This window comes from Mastacembelus armatus, chromosome 15, assembly GCF_900324485.2.
Source record: "Mastacembelus armatus chromosome 15, fMasArm1.2, whole genome shotgun sequence".
NCBI lineage: Eukaryota > Metazoa > Chordata > Actinopteri > Synbranchiformes > Mastacembelidae > Mastacembelus > Mastacembelus armatus.
Window position 1 is genome coordinate 17,743,356 of NC_046647.1, and position 14,581 is coordinate 17,757,936.

General features: G+C 40.5%; 1 protein-coding gene across 1 annotated transcript; it reads left to right on the forward strand.

The window, feature by feature from the left end:
* The first annotated feature begins 9,856 nt into the window (after positions 1 to 9,856).
* On the forward strand, positions 9,857 to 10,847 carry olig3 (oligodendrocyte transcription factor 3). Its single transcript, XM_026309758.1, has one exon. The coding sequence runs from the start codon at positions 9,981 to 9,983 to the stop codon at positions 10,845 to 10,847; it is 867 nt and encodes a 288-aa protein (XP_026165543.1). The 5' UTR covers positions 9,857 to 9,980.
* The last annotated feature ends 3,734 nt before the right edge of the window (positions 10,848 to 14,581 follow it).

Here is a 14,581-nt window from a genome sequence, read left to right on the forward strand (position 1 = left end):
TGGATGTGAAACCTGATATTGGACAGTAAATTAGGTTAGAGACTAAATTTGGTAACAAAGTGAAGTGATACAGGCCCAGAATCACTGATATTATTAAAAGCTTCTAATATGCTGTCATGTAAGACAGTGATGGGTTATGATTTATGACGTGATATAACATGAGGCTGGTCCTTTCTGTTTTTTGGTAATAATCCTCCTGATGCTTGTAATGACCATCTAGACCAAAGTATTGATCTGTCTATTATAATATTGGCTGTTTAGTTTTGCTTAGAGTACCTGTACCCATAAAAAGCCTGGATGTTTCAGGTGTTTGTACTAAAACTTAAATAATTATATAATTATTTTATTATCACTATTCAGTGTTGCCATTTAGTTACTACATGTCTCCTTTTCTCACTTTTAGGTTGTTGAGAACATACAGTGTTATTTGGCAAACCCTCAGCAGGTGTACCAAACAATTTACAGAGAATCATAAAGTAAATGTTTTTAAATGTAAGAAATACATTACAGAAGTTACTCTTAGGACCACAATCTAAAGTAGAAACAAAAACAATTTATTTTTTTTAGTGTTGTAATGCTCTGTTGTTGCTGTGATGAATCTCCAGTAAATTTCACAGTAACCTTCTATGATCTAGTCCAAAGTTGTTTTTTTAATATATATATATGAGTATGTTGTAATGTTGCTATAAAGCCAATAATCTGTGGTATATTCCTTTAATGTTCTCCATCAGTGTGTCAGACATAGGAATAAACACCTGTCAACATGCCACATCACACCGCCACTGTAAAAGAGTGACATGTAAAAGTGTCATCATTCCCCATCTCATATTCATAATGCATTGCAGCTACAGCAGTCAGGGTGGTTCAGTGAGAATATATGACTTTCTTTATGGAATGTTTACTTCACATCTTAGTGGGTTTCTGAATGGACTCTGAAGGTCATTAAGACTTAAAATGAAACAGACATTAAACTAAAGTTTCTCATTTACAATTAGAGTTTGAACTATGGTCTTAACTGCTGTTTTTTTTTCATTCATACACACACAAGGAGCACCAGCCGCCAGTTGGTGTTAAAGAGGCAAACTCCTCCACAGCATTTTCTCAACATCATAAAAAGTCTGCAGTTAAAGTCATTTTTTTTACTCCGTCTGCTCTGCCTGACATTTCCAGATAACGCTGGCGTTAGGTTGATTTGGGGGAATTTGCACACCATATGCTGCTATGTCAAACACCTACATTTAAGCAGGCTATGGCTCTGCATTCCCTAATAGCAGCATCATTGGAGCTTGTTTATCTAATGTGCCTGTTAATGTTATTTATTGGGAGTCTGCCTGCTATCCAGTTCCTCCATGCATGCTAAGGAGACAGACATAAGATATGCAAATGCTAACGTCGGCCCAACTTCACGGCCGTAAAACAGTGCATTTGCATTTGATGTAGCACATAATAAACTGGTTATTAGCATTTTAAATGCGTCAAACAAACTTGAAAAATGTGGCCTGTGTTGGTGTGGTTTTATTATTGTTGTGTGCAGTCAAACACACATACTCATGCCACACGTGCCTTCAAACACGTACAGAAAAGTGTGCATGAGCAGACACATAAATATAAAACTGCTGTGCATAGGAGCAAACCGATATCACAAGGCAAAGAATCACAGGACAGATGATGTGTTTGATGAAGTTGTTTCTTTACGCTCTCTGTCTCTTTCAATCTCATGCCATAAACTTTCCCTCAGAGCATTAAAATATGCAGACAATTCATTTCATTGGTGATTCATCATTCCAGCCCCAGAAAAGAAGGTTTGGCTTCATCTTTGACAAGCAACAACGACATACAATCTGAGTTAACTGTAACTACTGCTGTCTCTGTACCAGAGGGCCTGCTGGTGATTCATTAACAGGCCTCCAGTCAGGAGAGTGGTAACCTTTAAAACTGCTTAGATGCAAATTCAACATATCACAGAAATCAAGTCAAAGATAATTTTTTTTAATAAAAACTGGCCTCATACATCTTCAGGTAAATTCTGAGTAAAAGAGAATATCACTAAGATTTCTGTATCCAAAACAGTGATGACAGATCTTATCATATAGTATCTAATTAGTTTTTAAAAGTTAAAAGAACTGAAAAAAAACATGATAGTAACAATGTTCTCATTCTCTTTTTTTTGCTATGTTTTTATTTTGTGCATAAAAAAAGTGGAAACACTGGAAATTTTGGAACAAGCTGAAAGGTTTTATGCTCCTCTGCAGTGAAATAAGGTTAGTGTGGATAAGGAGAAAATGAATACAGACTTAATTAACTGATACTGTACATGGAACATGATTTATTTGTCACTGGAGCTTCTGCAACCAGACAGATGAGGAGACTTCACTACCTCAAATTAATACATTAGACAAACACAAATATCATGTTTCCATCACATGTTCCACATGGTTTGGCATTGTTTAAGGTTTGACTGATGCTCTTTTAATCACATCATCGTCTGTTTTCTTCTTCTGCGATGCTTAGTGGCACCCAACTGAAGAATTAGTGCTACCAGCTGTGAATGTGCCCAACTCCTGCGACTTGCATAATAGTAATGGTAAAAAATGTGTGCTATATTTGGATAGAAACTTGTTAACAAATGCATTCCTTGAAGAAAAATACCCTTTCCTTAATGGCTCTTCCCTTCTCTTCTATCTTTTGCACTGATTTTTTTTTTTTTTTTGTGAGCAGCCATATTGTCTGCAATTTGTTATTGAATAAAAATGATCCACAGCGTCGAGTAAAATAAGCATGCATGCTGGCTTATGTTTTATTGCCCCTGTCACCCAGAACATCTCAGATTGTGCCAGAAAGAGCGAGCACCGGGTTCAGGAAGAGAGCTGTCTGAATTGGTTTTTCATTAGCAGTTAATGATGTAATAATCTCTCTAACCAGGCCTTACGCCCTGCAGTCTCACATGCTCCTCTAATGGAGTATGTGTGTGTTTTCCCTTGTGGGCCTGCAGTCCCATATTCATATGTTTAAGAGTATTGTGAACGTGGATGGTTATAAACCTGCGTGCCATTGTCTTGTTACATTAAGATGAAGATGGATGGACACTACTTTTCAGTGAGCCACACACAGAGAAATTCATCTGCACAAGCCAGACCTGATCTGAACTTTGCTGTCTACATGTAACCCCACTCACACACCCTCACCCCATCACACTAGTTTAAGTCCTACATGTTAATCTCTCTCCTTCGCTCTGTCTTTCTCTCAAACACACCCAAACATGCTCGCTTTCATTCTCCGCTTGCACAGACCCCTGCTTCATTTTCTGGTCATGTGCACCCATTGCGAGGGGGCGAAGCGGACACAAAGTGACACAGGGAGCAGAATGGGGAGGAGAGGAGGCGAGGCTGGAACTGCAGCCTGAAAGGAGGCGATGGGAGGTGTCTGATTGTCCCACGCTGAAAGGGACAGTTAAAAGGAGAACCTTGTTGCAAAGGCTGGTGGGCTGGGCTGGAGGCTGGTTAAGCACTGGTGGTGTGTGTAAAACTGTGTGTGTGTATGTGTGTGCGTGTGTTTGTCTTTGTGTCTCTAATGAGGAGGAGGAGGATGATGACTGACGACCGACATGAGGATGATACTGGAGATGATTATGATAAAAGTTAAATTAATAGTTTGGCATTTTGGAAAGTGTGCTTATACCAATCTAGCCAAATCACATCTTTTCATTAAATATAAAGCAATAGATATCAGATAGTTTAGCATATTGACTGGAAAAAGGGCAGAAAGTCTGGTTGCATCCACATCAACACCTCTAAAGCTAAATTTAAGTTATGTCCATCACATTGGATGTCAGTGGTACACCACACAATCTCTTTCACTCTAAATGGGTCCTTTGCTATCATTACCTTCGTCACTTGGTTCAGTAAGAAAGACATGTTTAACACCTGTATGTAAATCTCCATGTAAGAACTTGTTTGTGTGGCACAGCATGTTTTAATTTGATTTGTGACTTTCCCTGTTAGATTACAACAAGACGAAGTTTGCAGGTTAAAAGTGTAATTTATGAGTTTTCAGGCACCAGTAAATACTTCTGTTTTCATAAAGACAATCCAGAAATAGCCATGCACCTTGAGCAGCTGTGCATCAGGATGAAAAATGCATGACAGAAAACTTTGCTGCTTCTGTTTGATAGAACTCATCACTAGCATGCTTCAGAAAGCTTTGAGATGCCAAATTTGTGTCAGCCCTGTTCTGACAGAGAGAAATAAGAACATGAAGGTATGTGTCTTCATTACTGAAATGTTAATTTAACTTGTTTTGCCTAATTAATTCCAATGTATTCCAAGAACAAAAACAGCCTCACAAATATTAATTAGGACCTCATATTCATGTTGGCGGAGATAGTTGTGAGGTCTGTAATTAACAAGCCTTAATCATTTGATCATCGCTTTAATTAAAGCCTTGCTATAATTTGAAGGTTTGTTTACTTTTGACAAAACAAGAATGAGAAAGACAGAAATCTTATTGATATTCTCTTTTACCCAGAATTTACCTGAAGACAACTAAGAACTATGAAGTAAGACTTGTAAAAGTTCCCCAAACATTTCTGAGAGATGCAGTTTTTTGTTTTTTACTTTTAAACTGTTAGGATTTCATTGAAATAATCTAATAACTTTTGATGGGGGCTGAAGGGTTTTGCTTGGCTTCACTCTCATCTTCATCTTCTCATGTTGCTGTTTTCCATCTGCTGTTCAGGTTCAGCCAGAGACCAGAGATGTACTGAACACGTACTGGACTCCCACATTAATAGACTTCCATATCCACTCCTTATTGACTGCAGACTTGACTGGCACTCGTGAAAAATCATTCTCATATGAGATTAACATTGACATTATCTCAGGTGGAAAAGTTGTGTTTTTTACGACACTTCGTAAAATCATTAAATGCATCACAATGTCCGTTTGTCAACTACGGGCGCGTGACATGTATCCCCCCTCCGCCCCCCTAAACAAACAAATAACAACAACACCGGAACCGTATTTTGTAGTTGGGATACACGGATTTCCAAACATTTGGACTTCATACAAAATGACTCGAGATGAAAGACGCCGGCTCCACCACGTCCACTTCATGCGGCACCGGAAAACTCAGCCAGAGGTCAGTGAAGCAACTAGCCTGTATGCTAACGTTAGCTCCGCTAGCCTGGGGTTGGCGTAAAGTTTGCGTTAATGTCGTGGTGGTTGTTGTAATGTTGTGTTTTGGCTCCTCATCTTCGTAATTTAAGGGTAATATGTTTAATTTACCACTTTCTGTGTGTGTGTGTGTCTTGGAGCTCATAGTTAGCTGCTGGCGTGCATGCTAAATACTTGTCAAATGCTATGGTGTTGATAACTTTGTCTTTAGGTTCGCAGGAATGAATGAAAGAAAATGTAGTGATTAAAAAAGAGAGATTAGACATTGGCGTTGCAGTAAAGAGTGACTTAAAGACCTATGACCTGACTCGGGACTTTCTCTGGACTGATGTTTTGTAAGTTAGCTCGTATCTGTCTGTGACTTAAGCTGTTGCACAATCTCTTGTAGTGAAACTTGTGTTTTGATGAAGCACAACGATTTACAGTGGCACAGTAAATCAAATTTACAGTTAATTTACTGCAAACCTAACTGGTAAAATGACCAGGTCTATTACACAATGGTGTTTCATCCAAAAACTTCAAGAGAAAACTTTGATGCCCTTTTACAATATACACTATAATAAGTCAAAGCTGTAAATGTCTCCAGTTGCCTTTATGTTTTGAAGGGAACAAACATCTTCCTGGCACTTCAGAAGTGAGGAAGAGATCCCCTTACTGTAGTGAGCCATTGATTTTTTATTTATTTATTTTTTAAATGCATTTATTTAAAAGCAGTCATTGCTTCTAAATCTTATTCAGCAAAACAAGTCAGATAAACATCAGTGTCCTTGCTAAACAAAGTTAAAATGCTTTGATTTGAAGCAGCTCATTACTTTCAGTAACTGAAACCAGCGTCATATTCTTAGGATTTGTCAAGCAAAGTTTCCTGAAATCATTTCCAAAATATTTATGCAACAGGTAACTTTTTTCACACTTTCCAAGCCTGTGCACCTTCAACTGTGCCTTTAATCTTGTGCCACCTTCTGCATGTGTTGTGCCCTGTTAAGCAACATGCTTCTTCCAGCTTCTTTGTGTCTCAGTGAAACAGCCGCTGATGACTGCTGTCTTCACATGCTGCTGGAGGGACGTCTCCATTCACTCTTCACTGCCCTGAGCTCATTAGAGGGGGTCTAGTGACCTGGCCCACCCAAGAGAGACTGAGACTGGTTATGTCTGCACAGCATAGGTTCACATCTCAGAAGTATTTTAACCAAAAAAAATTGCTGAATAATTTCTCCATCCCCTTGGGAATGAGCAGAAATCAAGTTATGTATCTCTTTTACTGTCAATAATAATGATAATTTAAAAAAAAGTCATGTAAATTGCTTTTTAGGAAAGACCACAAATGCTGCTTTTAATTTCAGCCAGCTTGGAACAGCTGAGATGGGAGTTTTGCTGTTGCTCACAAGTCAGAGGAGTGTGTTGTTATTAGTGAAGGTTAAGCATCTAACATCTGCATCTAACCAGACGTGTACTTGTAGGTTCACGTGGTGTGTAATGTGCTGACGTTGCACAGCTGATGGAGCTGGCCTGTGATAAATTATCACAGCATTTTTCCTCTTTTAAATGTTAGTTTTGGTCATTTATTTAGTGAGCTAGGGTCAAGCTAAGGACAAGATGTGTCCATGTTGTAGAAGTTGATTACATTATGTAACTTAAGCAGTTTCAGGAGCATTCATTTGGAGCCATGTTTGTGGCCACCTGATAAATGTAAGTCCAGCATTCATGCTATTTTAGCTCTGATGTTGGCACTTGTTTTAAGTAAAAATCTAGGAGTAATATAATTTCACTCATAAATCTAGGAGTAATATAATTTCACTCATAAATCTAGGAGTAATATAATTTCTCTTTAGTTGCTAGGTGAAGAAAACAATTCTTTATAATTATAATTCACACTAATCTGAGCAAAAAATAAAATAAAATAAAACAACAAAAATGACAGTCTTCTGAAGTAGACAGTGCTTTGTTTTAGGACATCAGAAACCCTCAGTGACCTATGTGTTTGAGTTTGTTACATTATGGAAAAGAACACCCAATAAATGCTCACTCTAACTCCGCAGTGTAAGAAAGAGGATTTACCAAAGAGTTGTTTTGAATAAGTGTTTTATATCTTAATGCTGTGTCATTTACATGCATTTTGATCCCATACGCTCCGTTTTTTTTTACCTTTAAACCATCATAAATGTATTAGTTTTAAAAAAACATGCACACGTTAGATCCAAAACTGGGATACAATAATATTAGCAATCAAAAACAAACATTTATGCTTAAGAGCTGGATTCTAAGTTTACACCTATAACATAAGCTGGCATAAAGATAAAATATAACACAAAAACTGACTCAGAACAACCCTCAACTGGCTAAAACTGGGTCACTTGTGAGCCAGTGATTTTTATTGTGTACCTAACTGTCCTTTTGCAGCCCAGAAGCTGATGTGAGAGGGCAGAGAGCTACTTACTGTATTAAAAATAGAAAGATAAAAGGAAGAAGGTTGCAGGAGAAGCAACTACAGACAGAAACTGGAGAAAAGAGGGAAGAGACAGTGTGAAGGAGTGTGAGAAGAGAAGAGATAAAAAGATACGAATAGTGGAATAAAAGGAAGGCGAGGGGCTTACGCAGTGAAAAGAGCACATTAATGGTGACCTGCTGCGATGGTGCTGTGGGGAACAGTTAACAACTGCCTCCATTTAGACCAGTGTCCTGGTGGTGTGGCGCTAGGGGCCTCAGATGGACACACACTGAAAAACACCAGAAATACATTTTTAAAAAAAGAAGCCCTTTCAAGACCATGTGTTCCTGCACAGATTGATACCTGACACACACACACACACAGAGACACACACACAGACACACACATGCTCACACGCTCACAAACCTCCTCTGAGCTTTCCTCTCATTCACACATTTTTCCACATTGGCCGGATTAGGAACACTTTCTCTTGGGAGTGTGAGGCTGCCCCACACACAAAGAAACACTTGGGGACAGGATTAGTAGGCTTACAGCGGATTCACATATGTCCAGTTCAAGCAATTGGTATTCAAAGCTTTACACTTTCAAATGCCACCAAGAGAGAGCAAAGCCGACCAGCGCTTTTCTTTGCATTGGCAGCACCTTTATGAGAAGGGCTCTTTTGCTGGGCCAACAATGAGGCCGTGAATACACATTTTTACTGTTCTACCGAGGGGATCTCATTGGCGAGGGATAGAGCACTGAGCAGAGTTTCAGACAGACTTTATTATCCAGGTTTGAAGTGCTGGCTTGTACAGACGGACTGCTGGACAGATCGATGGATGGATGGATGGATGTAGGGAGGGATGCTGATGTGTTGGTCAGAGGAAGAGTGCTTCTGTTACTTCCGCATTTTATTGTTGTTGGCAGAGTCCTCCACTCCACCTCCACAAAACAGATCTGGAGTAGACTCTTCAGAGTGGAGAGAGAGCTCTCAGCAGCTCAATATAGACAATTCTGACTCCATCTAATGTATTATCTAAACATTTGAATAGACACCTTTAGAGATCTGTCTGTCTGCTTAGTTCAACAATTAAATGTTTTAATATAGAGACATTTCTTATTCTTATGTTCATTTTTATTTGGATTATTATGCCGTTTTGAAAATGCAGAATAATTTTAATATTTATAATTGTATTGTGGGTACTTCATAGCTTGGCATTTCTCTTTATTGTGTAATTTTAGATTCATTATTATTGTTTTACGCTAAACAGCATTAATGAAATTAAATGAAAAGCAGTATTTCAGTGACACATAGAAACGATAAGAAGTTTTATGGAGGTCGAGGCCCGAGATATCTGGGTAAACTCTGACGCCCACATGCTGCCATATGGCCAGCAGAGTGCCGAGTGTCGGCGCGGGCATGTTACCTCTGTCCCAGCGGAGGCCCTGCTCCCCTGCGGCACCAGGAGACGCTGAATGGGAAAGCAATTTCCCTTCTCATTCCTCCTCATTCCCTCAGGCAACCAGCGGCCGAACCGCGGAGACTTTGGAGACTGTCCGATAAACACCACTACTCAAAGTGCGCACTGTCAATGTGTACAGGCTGTTGAGGTTACACGGTTTCCTGACGCGTTTGATTAAAACTATTATACCTGTGATTTCATCGCATGTAGGCTAAAAATAATAATAATAACACTGCGAAATGTTGTAGAAATGGTTTTGTGCGTAATTTCTAAAACTGCTGCTCACAAAAATGCTGCGCAGAAAGGGCCAGGACGAATTGGGGGTTTTCGATAGCTTTTAGAAAATAAAGTGGAAGTTCAGCTTATATCATAAAACAATATCATAAAAGAATCGATTTTAAAACTGACCAGTTTGTTCCTGGGAGCACAACTTTGTGGTCCATGCGAAGAGAAGAGAGGAGAGGCAGGCTGTGCCCCCAACAGTGTCCTGACAATGGCAGTGAATGGTTGCGCACCGCGGTCACTGGGACAGTCAAAGCACACCGCCCCCTTTCTATCGGGCACGTCATCCTCCTAACTAGGCGTTATGAACAGGAAAGCCGCTTTTGTCTGCCCGCATGTATAAATACCCACTATCAGTGTCCGCCTCACCGCACAGATACCGAGACTCACAGAGAGGAAGTCGGCGGTCACAGAGGCAAAGTGGTTGCCGGTGTGATAAGGACAGGAGCGTGGGACAAGAGGGATACAGACATCAGGTGACCAGAGAGGCTAAAGCTCTAGAAAGAGTGAGGGGGGCAAAGAGAGAGAGAGTAAAAAGGGAAAGGGAGAGAGAGGACTGAGTGAAAGTGAGTGAGAGAGGGAGGAAGCCACCAGCGACCTCCTACCCAACAACCTCGGAAGCGAACCCATAAAATGAATTCAGACTCCAGCCCGAGCAGCAGAGCCTCTTCCCCGGACATGGACGGTATGTTTCTCCGAGACCACCATTCGCATCACCATCATCACCACCACGTCGGCTCCTCCGTGTCCTCCTCCACGCAGAGCGGCGAGCATCAGCGCCAGAAGATGACCGGCGGAGAGCACCTGCGGTCGGGAGACGCCAAGTCATCATCTGTAGGAAGCAGCAGCAGCAACAGCAACAAGTACAAACTGAAGAAACAAATCACCGAGGAGGAAATGTACCAGCTCCGTCTCAAGATTAACGGCCGGGAGCGGAAGCGCATGCACGACCTCAACTTGGCCATGGACGGCCTGCGCGAGGTGATGCCCTATGCGCACGGGCCATCGGTGCGGAAGTTGTCCAAGATAGCCACGCTGCTTCTCGCCAGGAACTACATCCTGATGCTCACTAGCTCCTTGGACGAGATGAAGCGGCTGGTGGGGGAGATTTACGGTGGGCAACACTCAGCCTTCCACTGCGGCACCGTGGCGCACGCCGCCGGCACCGGTGGACACTCCGGGAGCCCCGCTGCTGCAGCTGCTGCCGCTGCCGCTGCCGCGCACCAGGTGCACCCTCTTCTCGGGAGCGCCCTGTCTTCCTCCACATCCTCCACGCTGTCGAGCACGCTGCCAGGGCTCACTTCTATCCGAGCCCCACATTCCCTGATGAAGGGCTCCCCGACTGCGCCCCCGGCCCTGCAGCTGGGCTCCGGCTTCCAGCACTGGGCCGGACTGCCGTGTCCCTGCACCATCTGCCAGGTGCCTCCTCCTCCACACATCCCCATCACCTCCACGGGCCTCACGAGACTCACAGCGGACGGCAAGGACGGGATGAAATGATGCCCAATGTGTCCAACAGACAGGCAGAGACTGAGACATGTAATGATGATTGTAAATAGATAATTCAGGGCATGAGGGTGGATTTGGCCTCGCTGGTGCATGCTGTTGTTTAGTCTGTTTTCTTGTTTGACGTATGAGAAAAAAGTGTTATTTTCCTCCTTGTAACAAGGACTTATAGACTGATGATTTTGCCAGTTGAAGGTGAAAAGAAAAGTTGTGTCATGCAACAAGGTGCCACGATCCTCTTGTGTTTGACTGAGTTTTAGTCTCAGTGTGAAAGGTGGAGTTTGCATGAGCATTTTGATTTGACATTTTTTTTGTATCAGACGTCATTTTGTGAAAACGAAGAATGCTCTCTGTGCCTTGTACCAAGGATTTTAAACTTGAGTTCTGTATTAAAATAAGGACATTTATGTGTTTGTCTAAAATGATTCTGCTACCGCGGAAATTAGTTTTAAAATCTAAGTTTTTAGATTTATTTTGTGACTCGTCTGTCCATTTGTGCTCAGATCTCCATTTCTTATTTTTTTTTCCTTTTTTTTTGTTTGCATGATGGAATAATTATCACAGCATGTTTGTTTTTGCTGGACTGAATTTGTTATGCCCAGAGACCCCGTGTCTTTATTTTTGTACATTGTTGATGACTGATGAAATATTTATTATCGCCCAGAAGTCCCTGGATGAAATTTCAATAAAACTGAAATTATGGATCATATCCACTGCCTTCCATTTTTTTTAGTAGCTCCTATAAACTTCCAAACACCGAAAACAATTTTTATCATGTCAACTCTGTGTCAAAAGTCTAGTCCGGTTTACTTATTATTATAACCTATTTAGGCTACTTACTTTTAATGGACACCACACAAAATGTATTTTCAGATGAAGATAAACCTTCATTCACTTAAATGTATTGGTTTATTTTAATCAAAACATGTTTACCTCTCGAATGTTTCTTGCTATTAAAATCTTATTTTTAACAATATTTTGGGTGATGCTCCAAAACCAAACAGGCCTCAGTTTAAAAAACGCCACGATCTTACAGACTTTGCATTTCGAATAGTCTATAATTTGCCATTTAACTTATTTAAAATAAACGAAGACAATAAAATTGAAGAAAATCGTAGATTTGAACAAGAAACAGATCAAATATTTTGTATTATAGACTACATTTTTAAAAGGAAAATGGGCGAATTGCTTTTCATTTTTCTTTAAACGATACCAAAATGAAAATGATCTTGAGGCTATAGATGAGCGTAGCACAACTTGAAAATGATTTTGGTTATTAAAGTAAATCTCTTTAACACAGATCTAATATTAAGCAATGGATGTCTGGAAGCTGCAGGATGATGTTCCGCAGCCACAAATCAATCTAAACAATCTAAAACTGATATTTAATGCGTCACACAGGAATTTTATTTTTCGTTGGTCTCGTCTTTGCACCTACAGGCCCCATGTTGCATAATAACGTCATCTTATGGAGAGTTAACACAGACATGGCCAGACAGCATTTATTTAACATTTCCGAGCAGCTCACACAAATGCTAAGGAAGGGAAAACGAGGATGAAATGAGGGACCGGGCTGCAGCCTAATGGAGCCCAGTTGAATTGTTTCCTGTAGCAGCTAGAAAGTGATCCGCCTTGGGGAGCGCAGAGCAGTTTGTCCGCCGGGTCCCTTGGGTGTTAACTCGTCTCATCTCTGCAGCGACAGAATGTATGTTTGTGGAGATTACAAGTTAATTGTTCATGGGGGACCAAGAGGAGAAACCCACATCACAGAAAGGCGTCGGGATTACAGGCTCCTAAATACAGAAGATTATACATTCAGACCCGTCCTCGGCCTCAGCGCATGCAAATGAGTGTGTGGATTAAAAAAGAAAGAAAGAAAAAGAAAAAGGAGAAGAAACCCTTTTGTAACTTATTTGCAGGGAAGAAAACACAAGTTCTGTGGCTAAGTTGATAAAGAGTAAAAGAGTGAATTTTACACTTCTTCGTGTTTTGTCTTTAGGAATGAGTGTTGCCTGTCTGTCCCTCGCAGGCTGCCAGATGGGATGTAAATAGCTGGGTAGCTGCAATGGCCTTTTAACCGCACAACACTGAGGAGGATGTTGTCAAGGGAAGCCGGCGGTTTGCTAGTTAATAGTCATGAGTTGGGGTAATTATTTAAGGTTTATTATTCTCTGGTTTCAAAGTAAATGGACTCTTCAATGGGCCGAGAAATACTTCTTAATTCCGGCTAATTAGGAGCTGAGTAAAGCAGAACAACTGCTGCTGCTGCCATCAACCACTTTTACATTGATGCAGGGGGATCATTTGTAATAAGACACAACATAATGCATATAACATACACATGCACATGCAAATAGCATGCACAGGACATATGCAAATCATGGCAATTGCATAATAAAGAGAAAAATCCAGGCTTTTTTGCTGCTTTTTAGCTTCAGCTCTGGGGATGCACATCTTTCATTTTGCTGTCATGTGAGGATTATGTCATGGCCACTGCGCTGCACTCTTTAATGGTTTACTTTATATTTTGCTGTAATTTAACTATAAGTAAATACAGGAATGAAAAAGTTTTTGTAGACTTGCAAACAATGGCTGAATTGTGCGTTTGCTGTCACTGTGTTTCTCGTAATGGCGGGTCTTATCTTCCTAGCAGGGTCCATAGAAATTATCTTCATTTATACTTTTACCTAATCACGTAAATCCCACTGAGATTCTCACTCTTTTTCATTAAGAAAGGTAACGAGAAAGTTGCACATTATAATGATGCAACAAAACAGTAAAAAACTAATTCAAAATTGCAGTATTGAACAAGAAAAAGAGAAGAGATGCAGAGAGCTGTGAGAAGGCCATAAAATTAAGAAATATTTTTTGTTCGGGTATTTGAGCAACATTTGACTGTACCACTGTCAACTAAACTGAAGAAACCTTTAGGCACTTATTTGGCACTTTCCACTTATTCGGTCATGTAAAAGTCTGTAGCATGTTCCAGATCAGAGTTGAATAGATGAATAAATTAACAAAAATAAATAATTAGTTGCCTTTTACGACCCGGACAACGGGACAGCATTCAACGGAATATACTAATATTAAAACCATCATAGACAGGTTGCATAAATATACAAGCTAAAAACACAATGGATTTTTTAAAGTAAATAAAGCTTATAATTCTGAAGTCAAAAATGGAAATTACCCTTAAAAAAAATATGCAGTGACACGCATACACTAAAATAGAAATGTACTTTCCATGTCACAAATCTACCATTCAGAAGTCCAGTCGCCTCCAGAGACTTAACTTCCCTTAAACTGTGCAGATTGAAAACTGAGCTGTCTGTCATTTTTCCATAATTCCTGTGTTTTGGTTTGCTGGCTGGTCACCGATGACTAAATGGGCTTGTGGTCATCAGTTCCTCTTTTCATGAGGCTTGACGAACGACTGGTTCTTTACAGAGCACACACCTGTTACTGAGAGCCACTCAGGGTTTGTCACTTAGAGCAACACTGCTTTGTTCACTCTCTACACACACACACACACACACATACACTAACAGGCCTATTTTTTTTCCAAATCTTGGACATAACAAGGCAACAAATACTGTCAGCCTCACTCCATGGCCCTGTGACCGAGCTGCCTTATCCAAAACATAACCTCCAAATCTGAAATCTGTAAAGTTGTTTTAATTAAAATACACTGACAGATGCTTGCCAGTCCCATTACAGATATGAGCTTT